This window comes from Gouania willdenowi, chromosome 22, assembly GCF_900634775.1.
Source record: "Gouania willdenowi chromosome 22, fGouWil2.1, whole genome shotgun sequence".
In the NCBI taxonomy this organism is placed as follows: Eukaryota; Metazoa; Chordata; class Actinopteri; order Blenniiformes; family Gobiesocidae; genus Gouania; species Gouania willdenowi.
The window spans coordinates 12,142,643-12,162,308 of NC_041065.1; the positions used below are offsets into that span (position 1 = coordinate 12,142,643).

Here is a 19,666-nt window from a genome sequence, read left to right on the forward strand (position 1 = left end):
AGAGAAAGAAGACTCTTCTTCCTCTTCTTATGCGGTGTAATTATATTATTGTAATAATAATATTGTTGTAATAATAATAACGATTACACCGCATAAGAAGAGGTGTAATCGTTATTATTGTCCGGCCGGAAACGACGCTCAGTGAAGGATGGTCCGCCCGGACAATGTCAGTGAGGAAATCGGGAGAAAATCAAATCCAACCATGTGTAGGGAAGTGTTTCTGTTATGGTTATAGCCGTTGTTGTATAGGCTATGTTTAATTTTCCTTTTGTTGATTATTTTTATTTCAAGCATACATTGCATAGATTGATGGATAATTTATGCAATGTATGCCTTTTTTGTTTAATTTTATGTTATTTATGTTATTTATTCTACTACTACCACCATTTACCATTTGCACGGGTACTGTGGAATTTGTTCTTTACTTTATATGTGTTTTTCAAATAAAAGAACACTGTGAAATTGAATTATTTCATTTTCTCTTTAAAAAGCAAACTGCCCCCCCCGCTCTTTTGAAAATCTCCCTAATTATTATTTAAGTGTGTATCAAACTGGTAGCCCTTCACATTAATCAGTACCCAAGAAGTAGCTCTTGGTTTCAAAAAGGTTGGTGACCCCTGGTTTAGGGTTTAGGGTTGGGTTTAGGGTTGGGTTTAGGGTTTAGGGTTTAGGGTTGGGTTTAGGGTTTAGGGTTGGGTTTAGGGTTTAGGGTTTAGGGTTTAGGGTTTAGGTTTAGGGTTTAGGTTTAGGGTTAGGTTTAGAATAAAATTTAGTCTTAGTCATGCGACCTAACCTGGCCAATGACTGACCTATCACGTGACCTAAACTGGCCAATGAGTGGCGCTGCGTATAGATAGAATGTCGGTATATCGATACGGCAACCGTACAGATAGCCACTCCCAACAAAAAAAAAAAAAAAACCTGGAACGTTATTACAGGAAAATATACCAGATTATTGTTTCAAGCTTTTTTGGGAGAAAAATTGCATGTATTTTTCTTTTTTTTTTCCAAACCAGGCCTGAACCATCAGACCAAAGACTCAATTTGATCCCTAAAGGTGAGCTGCATGTGACAATATCTGAAACAATTATTTCTTGTAGAATGTTGTGTTCTTGTAACATTTCTTTTTACCTTTTCCTTTGGGGAACGCACATAATCCTGATCACAGAGGGCAATTCCACCTGGAAATACTGATAAAATACAGTAAAAAGTGGGCAGAGCCCATTAGGCCCATTAACATCCACACAGATGCTACAGTCCTTGGATGAACTACTTGTTGCCACTGATTCCAAGAGAAAAAGAAGCTTCTTCCAGATCAGTGAACCACAAACAATACATTACACTGAAGAGATTATTTCCTCTTTGCCTGGATGGCTCCAAAACTCCTTGACCATTTGGCAACATAAAACATTACCATTACTGAGTCTCACTTTGGTTGGATGAACGCAGACAGGACAAGCATTTTCTAGATCAGAGAATGCAGCATCAGGTGTGTTGAAATGATAAAAGTTGGTTTGAATACTTAAATAATGACCTTATAGGCACTGCTGTTGACCAGCGTTTGTCAAATGGGGGTACATGTAACCCTAGGGTTAGGGTTAGGGTTACAGGGGGTACTTGAGAAAGAAAAGAAACTGAACAACTGAAAGCATTCAAAATGATTTGTTTATATTTAGTTAAAAAATTATAATCATACTGAAAATTACCAGCAACTTACAAAACGACAACAAAAACACACAAAATAACAGAGAGATTTTACTGAATAATAAAAAGAACAAACAACAAAATACACACTAAGAGAGGAAAATCATTACTATTACCAGTAGCACACAAAATCACAACAGACACATTAAATGAGAGAAAAATACACAAGATCCAAACAAAATACACAAAAATAACAGGAACATACAAAACGACATAAGAAACAACCAAACGACACCAAAACACACACACACACGCTGAGAGAAAATAATTTAAATAATACCAACAACACACAAAAATGGCAAGAAAAAAAACATAAATAAAAGAAAAATATCCTGAATAATACAAAAGAACAGTCAAACAACAACAAAACACACAAAATGACACCAAAACCACACAAAATGATGATAGAAATGATCTTGATTGGAACGTGAACTGAAAATACAAGGGTCAGTCTTGGTCCCACAACAGGAAAGAGTGACAAAATGCTAAAAAACTATAGGAATAAATATATTCAGGAGGCACTTAACTTATTACTAATTTCACTCACTGTATTTACAAAATGAGATTCTTTAAAATGTGTTATCACTCATTCATTCCATCTTTATGCTCTATAGCTTTTTTTTTTGCAGAATTCTGAGAAAAATGTTGTGATCAGACAAAGGGGGTACTAGGATTCAGAAATACCACTGTTAGAGTTTTAGAAACATTCATGTTTTATGTGTTACAAGAATGACCAGGTAACTTATGCACAAAATAAAAAGCCTTCAAGATCACAGCAATCAAAGGTTGACTCATACAAAAAAGAAAATGGTTCATTATGCAGTGGTTTAGGGTTTCAATTTGAAAAAGAGTGAATATACACTGCAGTGTAGCTTAAATAATGAGCCAGTACGACATATGTTTTACTGTAAGAGGCCCTTTGATTTGACCTGAGGCGTCAACTAATTAAAACTAGTCTGCTTTGGCCCTCACAGCAGGGGGGCCCATTAATGAAACTAATGAAACATAGGAAGTCTCCACACGCTCCTCTGATCTTTTTGTCATCATTTAACGTACCTTTGGGATTTAATACTATATGTTTTTGAACTGACCACCGAACAGAGAAGCTCACTTTTCACCAATTTTACCATGATTAATGATATTTAGAATTAGGTTTTACATATGCGCACATATGGAGGTACAACACAAGTCACTTCAGTAAAAAAAAAAAAAAAAAAATCAATAAAAAAATACCTTCAGTTCAATCAAAAAAAAAAAAAAAAAAAAGATTTTCAATAAAAGAAAAAAGTTTAAATGCAAAAAAATATTGAGACCACAAAAATGCATTTGAACACTTTTTTCCTTTCATTGAAAGCTTTTTTTTTTAATTGAAATCTTTTTTTTTTTTAACTGAAAAAAAAAAAAAAAATATATATATATATATATATTTATTTTTTTTTGTTGTTGTTGTTGATTGAATAATAAAGACCCAAATCTACCATACATGCACAGTCAACTTTCAATTTGTAAAAGAGAAACAACACTTATGTCAGTAAGATTTTTTGGGGGGAATATTTTCGAGAAAATACTTGCAGTAAAAAAAATAAAATTAAATATAATGCAAGATATGCCCTAAAACCAAGAAAGATATAGGGTTTAGTTTGATGTTTATTAATGATGGAATTGCTTTTCTGGTCCGTTTCACAGGCAATGGCCTGTTAATGTTAAACTAAACCAGGGCCGTCCTTCACGACAGGCAACACAGGCGGCCTTCAAATTGCAACCCTTAATTTTTAAAATTTCTTTATATTAATTTAAAAAGGTATAATAAACGTGAAACACACCCTTTAAAATCACTGTACATACTTTCTCTTCATTGAATATTAATAATAAAAATCTGTAATACTCTGTAATACTATACTTGCTAATCTTCTGCCCATATTTATATTCATTTCATTTTAATTCTTGTTCTACTCTATATAACTCTATTGTGCACATTGTGTTCTTTGGTTTTAAGATTTATGTTACTGACTAGTAAAACCAAACAGGAAAGTAGAAATGTCCTTGTACTGAAACTTTTATATCTTATTTTAACTTTTGATTGCACTGTTTCTCTTTTGGATTTTGCACCATGTTTCTTATTGTTCCCTTGAGACATTTGCACTATACCTGTTGGTTTTGTATTGTATTATAGTGTATTATTCTAAATTTTTAAAAAAAACAAGCGTTAGTATTAAGTAATTTCCCGTAGGGCACCGAAAAGGCCCTGATCCGAACCATGTCTGATATCTAAAGTACTTCACGCAATAGTTGTGAACTCACGAATGGACACGGCGTTTGATTCTTTCTGAATTGCAAAGTATTTGTTGGATTTTGTGGTTATGGAATGTCTCCCCTTGGATTGCTGTGATATCTAATCCTTCCCAACCAATTTATAGACTTTCTCTATGATGTGGTTTGGCACACAGGGTGTGAGCTGTTACTATTGGGCTGAATTTCACTGAAATGCCTCACTCTGCTGAGAAATGACGAGTTTTTACGTTAGATGTCATAAGATAACTTTACAAGTTTCTAAATTAGACACACAATTACTAACTTTTATTTGAGAGTAAATTAAGGACTAAGGTACAGCTATTTGCTTGAATAAAGGCAAAGCTAAAACGCCAGCACAAAGCAAAATAAAAGGAGGAAGACATTGATAAACTCCCGAGGGCCACATCTGGTCCTTGGTCTAATTTTGTTTGGCCCCCAACATAAATATATAGTGACAAAAAATACACACAACAGCAAATATACACAACAAACATACCAAAACAACAGAACAATTTACAAAACAATAATAGAAATACACAAAATACCCAAAATTACAGAAAAATACACAAAACAACTTCCAATCTAAACAATAATGAACAAAGTACTATATTTGGGTGCATTGTCTGCATTTTGGATGATTATTATTCAAATGTTAAACCTAGAAAGCCCTCTCATGTGCAGGCGGTGATGATGAAGTCATTTAGGTATATAGGTGAATATGTTCAAATGTCAAGTAACGGAAATGTGTTTTTGTGTGTTATTGTTGGTTTGTTTTTTTAGAAAATAAAACAGTTGTGATGAATGTAGTTGAGTTTTTGAACTCAGACTTTATACCTTTATTTGTGTAATGTTGAGCCTATTGAACAGCTTTTTATTCATTCTGTGAATAATAGTGATTTAATCTCAACCTTTCTTTTGGACTGTGACCCCATTGTGATATCACAAATTTCTGGTGACCCCAAAGACATTTTTTTTTTTTTCTTTCTAGGGTCAGATTTTTGATCATGTTTGTGTTACAAATATATAGTAGCTAGGTTTAGTGCGCTTGCTCAGATGTCCTCACACTGCATTTTATTTGAGCTATATTTACATTTGAGAAAGTCAAAATGAATAGTTGTTTAAGATTGTGTGTTGTGTTGTAATTTGAAAAAGAATATTTAAAAAAGTGGTTTTTTTTTGTTTTGTTTTTTAAATCAATTACTAGACATTTCAGTCGACCCCACATGGGGTCACGACCCCAATGTTGAAAATAACTGACTTAATTTTTTTTTATGCAAATAATTTATTACTTTCACCTATAAGCGAAAGAAGCAAACTAAAATTTGCATTTTAATAGTTATTTAGTGTTTGTTAAAATTATACGTCATGATGGTCAAATGTTACTACAAGTAACTATGAAATATGTGTTTTTGTGAGTTATTAACACAGTTGTTGCTTAGGTTTTTTTGTTTTTTTTTGTCAAATAAAACAGTTGTATTGATGAATGCAGCTGAGTTGTTAATTTGTTTTGTTTATTTTGTGAATAATGGTGATTTGGTTGGTTTGATGTGGAGTTATTAAACATTAAGTACATCACAACTGACTTTACTTTATTTACTTTCACTTAAGTAATATTTTGACTGAGCTACTTTTTCAAGTTGTGTATATAGAGTCGTTTTTGACAAAAATTATTTGTACTTTCACTGTAGTAGTAAAGGTGGGCACTTTTTCCACCACTGATGTAAATATACTTTACAATTATTTTATTAATACATCATAGTCATAAAATAGAAACGCGCTTGATATCTGTGCTCGTGTCAAAACATAGCTATACATCCGGCTGTGTTTAGGACCCGGCGGCGGGCAGCCCTCCGTCCACAGAGAGCGGTGGAGCTGGAGAGAGCTGGCCGGCCGGGGAGGCGGAAGACGGGGAGAGAAGAGGAACCAGGCTCCGGGAGCAAGCGAGACACGGAGGGCCAGGCCCGGGAACCTGGGGGAAACACGGGTAACGACCGCACTGTGCTGTGCTTTACTGGGTGTTTTTTTTCTCTAAACCCTGGCTGTGCCATCACCGCAAAGAAAGGTTGACCTTTATCTGAATCCAACCAGTGAAAGCGAGCGGAAGGTCCTCGATGGGCACCGGGAAGCCGAGCGCATTCAGGGGGGGCGTCTCAGCGGAGGTGTCCATTGGACACAGAGACGTTCTTAAGTTGATTGATTTCACCTGGACTTCTGGACATATTGACCTTTTTTTTTTTTTTTTTTTTTTTTTTTTTAAAGAAATACCTCGATGTATCTTTAACGTGAGCGTGGCCTGTGAAAGCAGCCCCCCTAGGTCACATTGTAGACCTGCCTGTTTTAAAAGACGTCTGAAAGTTTGCCTTTTTAAACCGTTTTTATCATTAATGTGACAGAAGCGTGTGGGCTGATGGAAATGGGTTCATACAGAACCAGTCAGTGGTTCTGTGATCACATGTTAAAGAAATCAATTTATTTATTTATTTATTTATTTAAATTACATGCATTGGTTATTGATCTGATAGAGCATTTGGGATATTTTATTAAACTAATATTAAGCAAATGAAATACAACATTGTTGAACAAGGATGCAAAGGTTTTTAACATTGAACCCTGATGCAACAGAGGTGCATGGTTTACCTTTAATCCCCTCAGCCAAGGTTAACACATTTAATGTTGTTTTTAATCTGCATCATTACAGATGAATAAACTTGGTTTTATTCTGTTTCTTTTGCTGTGCAATCGTACAGTACATGCATGCGGTGTGAGAGGCCTGCAGGCTATAGTAGCCATACTGTAGTATCTATACTAGACTCCTCTGCGGGTCCTATAGCTACATTACGTGTACTCCACAAAAAAAGCAGAGCAGATCTGACTACAGCAACAAGATTGAAGGAAATCTGCACAGTTTATGCAAAAAGATGAGCCTTTTGCATGAAAATCTGCACACACCCAAACACATGATTCCAACCCTTCATGGTTCAGATTAGAAAACGTGCCAAATCCAAAAAAGTCTGATCTTCACATTCTCCTGTCATCTTCCAGGGAAGCAGAAGGAGAAGAAGAAGAAGGTCCATCTCCCACATTTTCCTTTTCTTTTTGGAGTCTACCTGCTAAAGTGAAACAATCCTCCTCCACGCCATCATCAGACGTTAACCATAAGCTCATGAGCCTCTCAAAGATGCCGTCCAACAATGTCACCAATACCAACACATTCCAAAGCCCAGATTTTGCTGGTTCACCTGGAAATCGAATGGTAAGAAGAAAGTGTATGTTATTCCCGATATATTTGAAAATGAAAGTCAAGTGTTTGCACGCTGTCCCCAAAGCAAGCTCAAGTTGTCTCTCATCTTTCCTAAGTTAGGTACTGAGTAAAGGCACGGGTAGCAAACAGGGTTTAAGGGTCTTTGTTACTCAAGCATAGTTTATTATGGATATATTCATCGTATTTGTGGGTTTTTTTTTTTTCATGTTTTTTTTTTTTGGCAGGATGAATAGTATGAAATAATTGTACACCTCAGGTTGGGTGTTAACCTGCACCACAACTCAATAAAACAGCTTCTATGACAGGGTAGAGATAATTGTCAAGGGTTGCACCCGAGGGGGGCAATCTCATTATGGTAACACACATGGCCCATTTCCGTGTGTGTGTGTGCGTGGCTCACTTTACGCCCTTTATTACACCTGTTATTAGCAGAAATTGGGTTCAGTGCATTGCATAAAAACAAATTTTCTATCTGTATTTTATTGCCCACAGCAGAATTTCCTAATTTATTACCGAGTTAAACTGCAAGTCTTATTGAGTAATATAGTGTGTGTGTCAGGGATGGAAATTCACTTTTGGTCACACTTAAGTTTAAGGAACACATATTAACCATTAACTAGTTGCTTTTTAGCATTAGTAACATATTGGCTCTTACTTAGTCATCATTCATTTCTTATTAATGCCTTATTATACACTTAATGGCAGTCTCACAGTCCTAACTGGGTTAGGATTAGGGTTAACGTTAACCCTAATCCTAACCCTTGCATGTTGAGATCATAATTCATATACAACAACTTCCTTACTTACTACTAATAAGTAATAATTCTGAAGTTATTGAGGGAAACTCTTAGTTAATGGTTTACTGGTTGTATAATAAGGCATTAATAAGTACTTAATAATGACTCATAAAGAGTCAATATGTTACTAATGCTAATAAGCAACTCATTAATGGTTAATAGGTAAACTAAAGTGTTATCTAACTTTTTTCTCCACCTGCCTCTGTGGCTGTTAAATTCTATAAGTTACCATCCACTCGACATGTGTACCGGCCACTTTTATATTTAAGCATTATATTACGTTACAGTACAATGCATGGAAACATATTTTTCTTGCATAAGACATGTACATGGTATTCCCCATTTAGTACTTGTTACCAGAGTTGATTTTTCAGTCATCGTGTGATACCAATGAATGATTGCAGGGCCAAAACTATCCAAGTGTCATCTCATAGGTTGTGAAATAATGTTCAACTATTTAACGCTGAGTCCTCACTACAGTAAAGAACAATTACCCATTAACCTCAAAGTCCCAATTCTTTATAACTGCATAAGGAAAACAATACAAAATGATATACCATTTTAAATAAGCTTTATTTAAAATGTATTTATTAACTTTAGACACAATGTTCACAAAAAAATAAATAAATTATATAACAGGTTTAATCACTCACCCTTTCCCTCGTTCACACTCATTGTCATTATTCCTAAGCAGTGACGTCACACCCTCTTTAATCACTCTACGTATATTAGTAGAACGGCACAGTAGATTACACCCCACAGTACAATGTGCACAATAGTAACATCACATTTTACATAGCTTAGAGGAATTCATTTTTAATGTTCCACCCTAACTCCCTCTCCCTTGTTCTTTTCCCCCTCACTAGGGTGTAACACTGCACTCTCTTTTTATATCTTTCTCTCTAATAAAGTTTATTTTATCCTTCCTCAGGGAGTGCTGGTAATGATCGCACATAAGAAACAAAATACAAGTATTTGTTTATTTTATTGCGCGAAAAAAAACACGCATAGCTGTCACGTCTTTATTAGCGTATGATATCATATGTTAATCTTTGATAACATATACAGACAAGCAAGAAAAAACAAATTGATTTAGTTGCTTTTCATTAAATGTATCTATGGAAATATGTCACTTAGAACAAATAGCCAACATGTGGCAGAAAGTAGATCATTTGGGGGAAAAATGATTAAAGTAACCAGCTGGATATGCAAACAACAACAGAATTGATTGACACTGGGCTCACTGGTGTCTTTTCCTTAACACATCTGATAGTTTTCTGTTGAGAAGGCTTTGCCATGGGTGTGTGTGTGTGTGTTTGTGTTTTTTTTTTTTGTTCAGTTCTGCAACTGCCTGCGTCTTCCATGTTCCTCCATCCAACCCCTCTACACGCAGAATTATCCAGACTAATTAGCACTAGTGGTGTCCAGATCTGATATCGTTATTGGATATCAGTTCGATATCAGCCTGAATTTTTTAGAAAAAATAAAAGTATGTATGATTCATGCTGATATCAGATCAATATTGGTATTGGCCGATACGCAAGGCTGCAATATTGGTATCATATTGGAAATGAAAAAGTTGTATCGGGACTAAGTCTCTCACTCTCAATCTTTCCCTCCCTTTTGGCCTCTGTTTGCTGCCCTGCTAGCTCCTCCCCTACGCTATTTTAACCAATCAAATTTACAGTGCAATTAAAACTAATCGGCTCTCAAACAGGATCCGGCTCCCGTCGTTCAATTCAAAGGGCCAGTTTGTTCTATGCCGACAGAGTGGAATTGAACCTGCCACAGTGGATGCTAAACTGATTCAATTCACCACAAATTCACCCGCATTTGGCTAGTAGTGCTATATTCACTCCCTGGAGTGAATGTGTGTGTGTGTGTGTGTGTGTGTATTTTTGGGAAAATTCCCTGACTGCCACATGATTGGACAGTTGCTCAGTCAAATCAGGTCAAAGCCAATTAAAATCCTCCCCAGCATAATGAATTGACTTCATCTTATAGTCTTCCTCAGGCCTCCCTTTTCAGTTCAAAGGCAATGAGTGAACTCCATAAATCACTTGTGATTCTTCATGAAAAGTCTACATTATCAGTTACGTCTTTAGGCCGAGTGTGGAGTAGCCCGTCACCTCTAATGATGTAGAGGTGGACACATTTAATGTCTTTGTGTAACCACAGCATCGCTGACTGCTGAAGCTGCAGCTGGATTATGTGACATCTCCTAATGGTGCTTGGTGATGAGGGCGTTGGCTGCTGTAGGTCGACTTCCAAATGGAAAAGCTCCACAGTTCCCTAACTGGGGGTTGGGATGTGTGTGTGGGGGGTGGGGGGGGCATCTGTCCTCTTTTACTATGTTCCCATTACACAGTATGGCCCTTAGTCTTGTTGCCTGGCAACTGACATTGCCTTAAATAACTGATTCCCGCATGGAAATGGTGTAGGAATATTGACAGTGTAGTACGGTTCACTCCGGGCAACAACAAATCTAATTCGGAGGGATTTCTGTTGTCTTCCTCCGGAAACATTAGGCTGACGCTGAGAGTGAAAATGGAGTGAGCGCAAGCATGTGTGCGAGGTGGGCTGTTCCTGCAGAGATAGCCAGACATGACTGAATTGTCTTCCGACGTAAGTGGTACCCAGACGAGGCTGGGCACCAGGCTGCGCTCAAATTGTGCTATTATCTATGCAAATTGGTAAGGAAAGGAGAAACACCAGGCACCATTACAGTTCACATAATAACCTGTATACATAAAAAAAAACACCCACAGTACATGTAGCCTGTGTATTATTCCAGTTTAATTATGTAAAATAAAAATAGTAGTTTTTTTTCTGACATTTTAAAGCTGTGGTTCTTAACTGGAACCTTTCCAATAACAACCTGCAGCACAATTTTCTGAAAGGTTTGAATTCAACATTTTGACATAAAATGCAGTATATGTAGTGGTTTCATGGTAAACCTCAATTTCGAGGAGTTTTGATGGTAGAAAAGACAATATTTACTTATACTCGCAGTAAAAAACACCATCAAATAAAAAGTGCATCCATGCAATTACCATTACCTAATAATAGTGTAACCTCAGCTTTTTTTAAACCAAGACTCCACATGGAAACATTCCCAAACACGTAAGTCCAGCTACTGAAGAAGACTATTCTAGAGGTCAGAAAAGGATATCAAAAACAAACAAAACATACAACTGGAAATTGCTGTTTTCAAAAAAAGAGCGTGTTTGAGGGCGGTGCTATAGAGAGAAAACGAAAATCAGCTCTGCTATGTAACAGAAGTTAATGGACATGGATTTTCAAACAATTAAATGAGTGTGTCTCAGGGAAGAGGACATGATAGCAGAAAAACCTCTTCCACCTTCACTTTGGGTTAGGTAACCCTTTCAGGACCTTTGTAAAGGTCCTGAAAGTGTCCTTTATTTTGTGTTAGCCTCGTCACTGAAATGTCTAGCTATATATAACTCCTTGCAACATGTCACCACAGTATTCTATACTTTGCCCTAGCATCTGAGCTCAAAAGGATGTACCCAGCAACACCTCAGCAAAAGGGATCTGGTGACAGAGAGCTTGGTTATCTTTGAAGGAATCTCCCATTCAATTGTGATGGAATTTAATAAGGACTCTACCCCCACCCCCCCCAACCGCCCCCCATGCCCCCGTCTGCTATAGCTGTCAAGAATGGCCTTGAAGTCTCATTCACATTCAAACGTGGTTCTGGTGGTCCTATTCAGTCAATATTGAAACAAAGCATTTACATTAAGGTCATCTTTTCTCCCATCAACCCCAGGGCTACTTGGCAGTGGCAGCCACGTCTCTGTGTTCATGAGCGAAGACAGTTTTAATAATCAAAAGAGAAATTGCTGTCTGGGGGAGTTGGGGGGGGGGGTCTGTCGACGTCTTTGTAACGGTGTCAAGAGGAGATTGTCTGTGTAAGGTCAGCACTGTGTCCGTAGAGCTTTCACTTCAGCTTTGTTTGAAAGGGAAATGTTATTCTGTTTCCGTCTGTCTCACTGTCCACTCTTTTAACAAGTCCCATAGCCAGATTAGTCTGACTAGTCCTGTTAAGATGTTGTAGTATTGGGTTTTCCTGGATATCTGGTATTACTATGTTTCAAAGTCTAACCAGTCTTTGACTTGAAACTAAGCCTTTTGTACTTTAATGCAAAGCTGCTTTTTTTTTTTTTTCTGTGGAAAAAATGTGTGCTAAAGTTGGCGTGCTCTGTCTCCTTACAGGGTGATTGCACAGTACTGGATAGGGACCTGATGGAAGAGGAGAAGTCTACTAAAAGTAGCGTTAGCAAGCCTGGAAGGAAACGCAAGCTGTTTTTAGTAAGTATTCTGTATATCTCCCAAGTCTTTAATGCATCATCCATAGTTGCCTTTAGTGATTTAGTCTTAGTTCTTCCAAAAACTGTTCTCAAAAGACAAACTGCCTCTCTAATTGCACCCAATGTGAGGTGGGATACACTGCTATTGGGAACAAAAGATGATAGATTAAAATGAACTTACGTCAAAGGTTTTCTATGTGTTCAATCCAAAAACATTAGGGGAAAACATTACATCACTCATGTTAGATTTCTTACCCTGACCCCATTGTGTCACTGAATTTTAAAAACATCTTCAAAGATATGGATTTCATATCTTTCACAACTGCAACAGTAAGACATCTTTGTAGTCATGTGTCTCATGCACTTCTGGCATGCACATGAACGCAAGCTCTGATTTATCAATGAATCCTAACATTTTTTTTTTCCGGTACTCTTAGAGGATACATAAGCCTCATGTTCATTAAATCTCACTTAATAGTCTTCCAAAACGTGAAGGATGGTTTCCATAAAATGTCTACACATGGTACACAAGAGAGGTTTTTTTTTAAGTGTGTTTATCTGAAGCAGATGTAATGGGTAGTATCAATAACTGCTCTGAATAGGGGTGCCTCACTCTCAGTGTTTTTACAGCTGGAAGGGATTGAATACATGTAGAGCATCAGACACTCCAGGAACAAAGGTGTGTCACAGCTGCTGCCATTGGGCTCTTAATGAGCTAATCATACAGTTAGACATGGATATTGAAGTTATTTATTTTTCCGTACTGATTAATAACTACAGGTAAAGGGAAAAATGGAAGTGAACAGAATCCAATCTTTAAACATTAACGTTTAAACAGCTTTTACATACATAATCTGGTCTTCATTCATTGAAACAAATAAGATAAGTAGAATTTTCCATCAGTTTTTTTTAATCTTTGTATTCATCTGATTAACAGGGACAATACTTTTTAATAGAGATATTTGATGTTAGCTGTTTGCCGATATCCGATATTGTCCAACCATTTCCGATTTCTGATATCAACCAATACCAATATGTACAAAAATAATCGAACTTCAGTTTTGGAAAAAGTGGCATCTTTATTTTTAACAACAACACATATCGGTTTTCAAATATCAGTGGACAAAAAAACTGCCCTTTCTTTTTAAGTATGTTACCCTAATAAAGTTTTTCCTTAGGGAAGGCTGTGTGTTGGTGGTTTATGAGAAAAAAAACATGCATATTTGTCAAGGAATGTAGCATCGACTTAAGACAACAAATGCAAAATAAGGAAAACATTATTTTTAATCAAAACAATATGGGCAAAAAAACCAATACCGATACCGATGTCAAATTATATTCATTTTGGATGTAAATATTGGTTGATAATATTGGTAAGTTGATAATATCAGTGAGCTGATAACATCGCCCATCTCTACTTATTAATCAACAGAAAAAAATTAAAAAAATTGCAGTGTTAGCCCAAGATGGTGTTATGCACACACAAATAGTTTTGTTACACTAATGGTCCCATAGGTGGGCCCCCGGGCCCCATTAAAAAAATAGGGCTCCAAGCATCTCATCATATTCATTAATAGAGTATTCATATCAAACTGCATTCCGATCTAACGAGAACTAACAGAGGAGTAGTCATTTGAAAAATGGCACCCCCGTGACACGTACGGGGTAATGGGCCCCATATATATATTGGTATGTGCCAATGATTCAGTTCCACCAACTGTTGTAATATTTGACTCACAAATAAATGAGAAAGCGACTTTTGTTTTGTTTTTTTTTGGGGGGGCCCAAATAAAAAATGGGGCTCCGAGCGTCTATGCGTATACATCCATAGATTATACCGACCAAATTTTAGCCCGATTCATTCACTAATAACAGAGGAGTGGCGATTTGAACTAGTGTACACGAGAAGAAGAACAACAACAACAACAAAGTGAGTGGCGTTTTGAGTCCGGTAGCCCGGCCTAAAAAGCAACATGTTGATATGCTCTGAAATCAGCCTGGTCTGTTCACCATAAGACCCGCCTCACTGCTGCAGCTGTCGGCTGGGATTATGAAGGTAGAAACCAAACACGGATCCGTTATCCAGATGTCGGTCTATACCTCTCCCTCCTCCTTGCTTTTCCTGTGAGACTCTCTCACAATGGATGGATATCATACCTGACCCTAGCCCAACAGCACCCGACGGAACCAGGCGGGGTCAGGCCGGGTTTGGAAACATATGTTGGTCACATCAGCTGCGTGCACGCTTGTTGTTCTGTGTGTGTCGGTACTTAGGGCTCACACAACCTGTATGATTCTCAGCAACAAGGTGCCATGATAATACTTCACTAACTCAAAATGAGCGGTAGTCTGGAAAATTAGACAGTTTTGGGTTTTTTGAGGGGGAGAGGGTGCTCGTCTTACGTACATGTTGCACGTGTCGACATACCCCCGTGAGTCGATTGACATAGTTACCTAATTTAAAACAAATAACTATTAGTATTAATTGTTTTAAGTTTTTGTTATCGGTTATGGGGTGACCGGTTAACTATGAGCATGCCTACTTTCAGCATATTGTAATTTAAAGTGTTCTGAGAGGACACTGGACCTCTGCTCCTTCTCTTTGCTCTGCCAAGCTTTAGAAATCAAGGAGCGAGACGCTCTTTTAAAGCCAATCAGAGATCTTTTTAAAAACAAAGTGATCCTTGAGCCGATTTGGCCTTTACTATTGGATGCTCTATAAAAGTCACTGTACATTCACGTCCTACTGTATTTGTAGTGAAGGTGTAATTGCAGATGTTTCGGCAGGAAAAGTACCCATCGTGGTGTTAGACACAACGTCTTACATGCCAAAGCAAACTTATAAAAGGAAGAACAATGTGGAGAAGCAACCGTCTAAAGCCCCAAACATACTCGGAACGGACATCCGCAACCGCGCAGAGTGCGTCACGTACTGGTGTAGTGATTTGTTGATTTTCACAAAAAAGTATGTAAGAGGAGTTGGAAAGTTGCCAGATTTAGCAACAAAGTCATTGCAAAAAGCTCCACAGTCATGTACAGTCACAAGGATGCAGGTGGATTCAAAACAGGGAGGGGAGTGGGGAGTGTGGTTGTTTCATTCCAGTCTCACAATTCTACATGCTGCAGCTTTAAACAAACACAAACATGCACACACACACTAGAGTCACTCTTGTTATGAATGGAATCATAACATCAATAGTCTGATCTGTGGGTTTGTTGTTTTAGTTCTCCATGATCTGATTTACTGGAGAGACACTTTTTATATGCATGCGCTTGTTTAGTTTACAGTTAATTCGCTTCTTCTTTTTTTTTTTTTTTTACAAATATGTGGTCATTCATTGTTGTGACCAACTGTTTCAGAGTCAGCTTTGGTTTGGTGCAACTCTATCATATTACAGTCTAATTTTTTAAGTAAGCTAATTTTGCATGTCTGCTCTAAATATTCTTCATTCAATTGTTTTCTTCTTCAGCAATCTGGATCAAACACAATTAAATTAAAGGAATTTTATCTAGTACAGACAAAAGAGTCAATCTTTAATCTTCCCTTTGCAAAATATTGCCTGCTGCGAGACAGATGCATCCTGAGTTCTTGCCATTTCCTGCCATATATACAAACCGCCATGTCTATATTTACAGATGAAAAGACATGAACCACATTTGCTGTCACACCTTATATGTAAAACATTTACTTTTAAGGCTTTTTCTTGACACCAGCGACAGCACAGTTGATCAGGGTTTCGTGTAGGGCATACATAGCTTTTCAAAATATGGCCTATTTTATTTAACTAAGTACAAAACAGAGGTTAAACAACCTAATAATTACATTAACACTGGAACAAGTCATACCGGCAAGTTCCAAGGACATGAAGAAGCATGGATGAATAATTAACATACTGTGTCAGTGCAAATGTTAAGTTGTGCTAAAGAAAATTAGTTGATAGAAAACACCTGAGTGGGAACATGAAGTGAAAAAGAAAGTCTCTCACACAAACATACTGACATAGGCAGGGAGTGACTACAAAGACAGGAACCCATTATGCGCAAAGAGAACGAGGATAGACAGAACACATGACCAACACCATAAACTTACTCATTTTTCAAACAGGATTGACAGGAAAAAAAATAAAAAGCCAACTGAAAAAGCAGCCCCCTTGTACCAGAAACAAATAGAAACAAGAGCCAAGCCTCCCCCAAGCTCCAAATATCCTCTTTGCTAGATTATGGTAGTTATCTGGATCAGTGATCATGATTATTCACACTTTAAAGGCTTGGAAGAAATTTCTACATCCATTAATAAGGATACAGTAGGTCCAAATGTATGTGCACCCCCATTTTTTAAAAGAAAATTGTGATGAAATGCACATTTTGGATCCGATCTGTATGAAACTCAGTGGGGTAGCTAAAAGAATCCATCCCGGCATAACCGAGTCAAATCTCATACAGATAAAGATATTACTTTTTAAAATTTCACCAATGATGAAAGAAAGTGATTTTCCATTAGTTTAAACTGATCAAAAATCAGTATATTGATCTGTATCCCCTCCAAAATGGAATGAACTCTTCCATTATGTAAGGTCTATCCTTGGGTGAAATGTTGTCAAAATCCACTTGGCAGTTTTGACGTATTCCTGCTAACAGTCAAACAAATGAATAAATACGGGTGAAAATATTACGTCCTTGGCGTAGGTAACTATTCCCACTGCGCCACAACGCGGCTAGACCTCAAGACAACAAATAAACACAAACCTGACCTGAACTGAAACTAAATATGAACAACTACCATACCCAGATCATGAAACAATCCCTTTTCTTCATGCGTATTGTTTCAATCTGTCAAATGTGATCCACGGTAGTTGTTTGAAATGTAACCAAAACCATTCACACGGAAGAAACAGATGAACACTTAAACAATGAAAGATGGACAATAAACTTAAAATGTAGAGTGGATTAGGGCTGGATAATGGGTCACGATACAAGTGGTTCATATCAGTCTATAGATAATTATTGATTCAAAACAAGGAGCAGAAGAAAAAAAGCCAAATTTAAATAATTTTCTTTTAAACCTTGTCTTTAACATTTAAAAAGAGGTCATCACAACTATGGGAAAAACTGAAAAACATCAGTTAAATAAACAATCTTGTAAATGTGCAAAATAAATGCTTAAACAAAACATATTTAGTAAATAATAAATCAGTGCCCACCTGAGGTAGAACTAACATCTCTGACATGAAACCAGCAGTGATATGTCAGTATCAAACCAGCATAAAATTGTAATACGAAAACATTTAAAAAATAACTCAACATGGCTTCACTGCAAGGACAACTGTTTCACCTTCTCAGGCTTTAAGGCCATACTGCTATACTGTATGTAACAATAAACAGGAAATCAGAAGAAACTTGAGGTTGTCTGAACATCTGTGACATGAGACAAAAACCTGTTATTCAGTCTCAGAGCGCTATCAAAAATTAAGAGACCACTGCAAATGAGAAAAAACTGCAGTGGTTTCTTAATTCTTTTCAGGGCTGTATAAGGAAATATCAAACCAGCCTATTCAAATGTATTTACTGATTTCTTATAATTCAATTGTGTATGTTTGGGTATTTAGGTTATATAGGAGGCCACAAGACATGTCCTCACGTGAGATGTTGATAGTATCACGATTGCTTCATATGAGAAGAATGACATTCCTTTTTTACATTGTATTGCTCTGTCTTAGCGGGGGTTGCTGTCTCTAGCTTCATTCTGAATCAACATCCACACTAAGAAGAGATCTGTACTGCCTGTTGCGTCCTTCTTTTACAGCCTAAGAGCTGGTTGCAGCATGCTTTCCTTGGAGAGTGTATACCAGAATTCTCCATTCTTAGCTGTTCAATTAAAGATCTGGGAAGAAGGTATAGAGAAAAAATCTTACACTATGAAAAAAATAACACAAGCAAGCACTATTCAACCATGGCTTCACTGCAGGTTTTGTGCTTTAATCCCAATTCCAAGTCACGATCTTTACTCGCTGGCCGAGTACAGTAACGATGAATGAATGAGTGCAGAGGATCTCTGTGAAATGTGCGCTGACAGACTCTGAACCCGAATTGCCACGTGTCAGTCATGGTGTAGAAGTGCGTGTCGACAAAGAGGTCTACACGTAGCTAACAGCGTCTACGTGACACGGAAACATAAATCTCACCTGAAAGTGAACTTTACATTATTTTCACTCTGTGTTCCATTTCAAAATCTGCTTAGAAGCCCACTCACAGGACTCCAAAACGGACACTTTGGCCCATTTCCAGACAAGTGAGCGCTGACAGCGGTATTTGCTCGAGTCATCACATCCTGTTTTGATCGGGTCTTTTGGTGGCTGGATTTGCGGTGCATCACTAGTTTTAAGTACATGTAATGATATTTCCCCAGAACTAAAAATCATTTCAGATGGCAAAACATGAAACACAGCTACTTTTGAAAGGCTAAAGCCGTTCCGCTGCCTACATCCCCCAGAATGCCTTGCGGTTCTGGGTCGGGGGTTGTTTCCGGGTTTTTTCTAATGGAGTTCAGCAAAAATATCAAACATTCTATTGCACATACTGTATTTTCTACTGATATTGATCGCATCTCACATCAGTTCACTTCATTATTTTTAGCAATCAAAATACTGAGAGTTAACGAGATACTGTATATGGGAGCACAAAAGTTATTTATTTAAAGACACAAACCAATTGGCAGCACATCACTCATTTTGTTTTCTCATTTCTTTCTTCAGTTATTTAAACAAAAAAAAAGTGAATATCAATTGTACTTTTAAGCCCAAGCATTACTGATTATAATAATTAGAGATGTCCCTATACAACTTTTTCACTTCCGATATGATACCGATATTGCAGCCTTGCGTATCGGCCGATACCGACATTGATCCGATACGATATCAGCACGAATCATACATACTTTTATTACTTATTTTGTAGTGTGGAATGTTAGAAAAGGCTTGATCAAGTGATGTTACTCAAACAGAGAACAATAGTCAGCAACAGTAGGTTACTTTGTTGGAGTGTGAACCACAGTCACCTATGGATAGAGGTGCTGGAGTGGAAAATTTTATCGGAGAGCTTATATTGGTGATTTTAGATGCAGTCCGATAAAATCCGATATTTGATTTCTGGCTAATATCTATCCGATATCAATATCAGATCAGGACACCTCTAATAATAATTGGTTGAAACACTTGAACTGAATAAACTGGACAGAAGCAGAAATGGCTTTGTTATCAAATAGCCAACATTCTCCACATATT

General features: G+C 37.2%; 1 protein-coding gene across 5 annotated transcripts in view; it reads left to right on the forward strand.

Annotated features, from left to right (window-relative positions):
- The first annotated feature begins 5,854 nt into the window (after positions 1 to 5,854).
- Positions 5,855 to 19,666, forward strand: part of LOC114456081 (DNA (cytosine-5)-methyltransferase 3A-like) — a 52,035-nt gene continuing 38,223 nt past the window's right edge. For all 5 annotated transcript variants that reach the window (XR_003672786.1, XM_028437605.1, XM_028437606.1 and 2 more), the window contains exons 1-3: positions 5,855 to 5,980; positions 7,039 to 7,249; positions 12,292 to 12,387. Coding sequence is in view for 4 of the 5 variants with exons in the window: in XM_028437605.1 (XP_028293406.1) it covers positions 7,160 to 7,249; positions 12,292 to 12,387 (186 nt within the window). In the remaining variant the exon portion in view is untranslated. The remainder of the gene's footprint in view (positions 5,981 to 7,038; positions 7,250 to 12,291; positions 12,388 to 19,666) is intronic.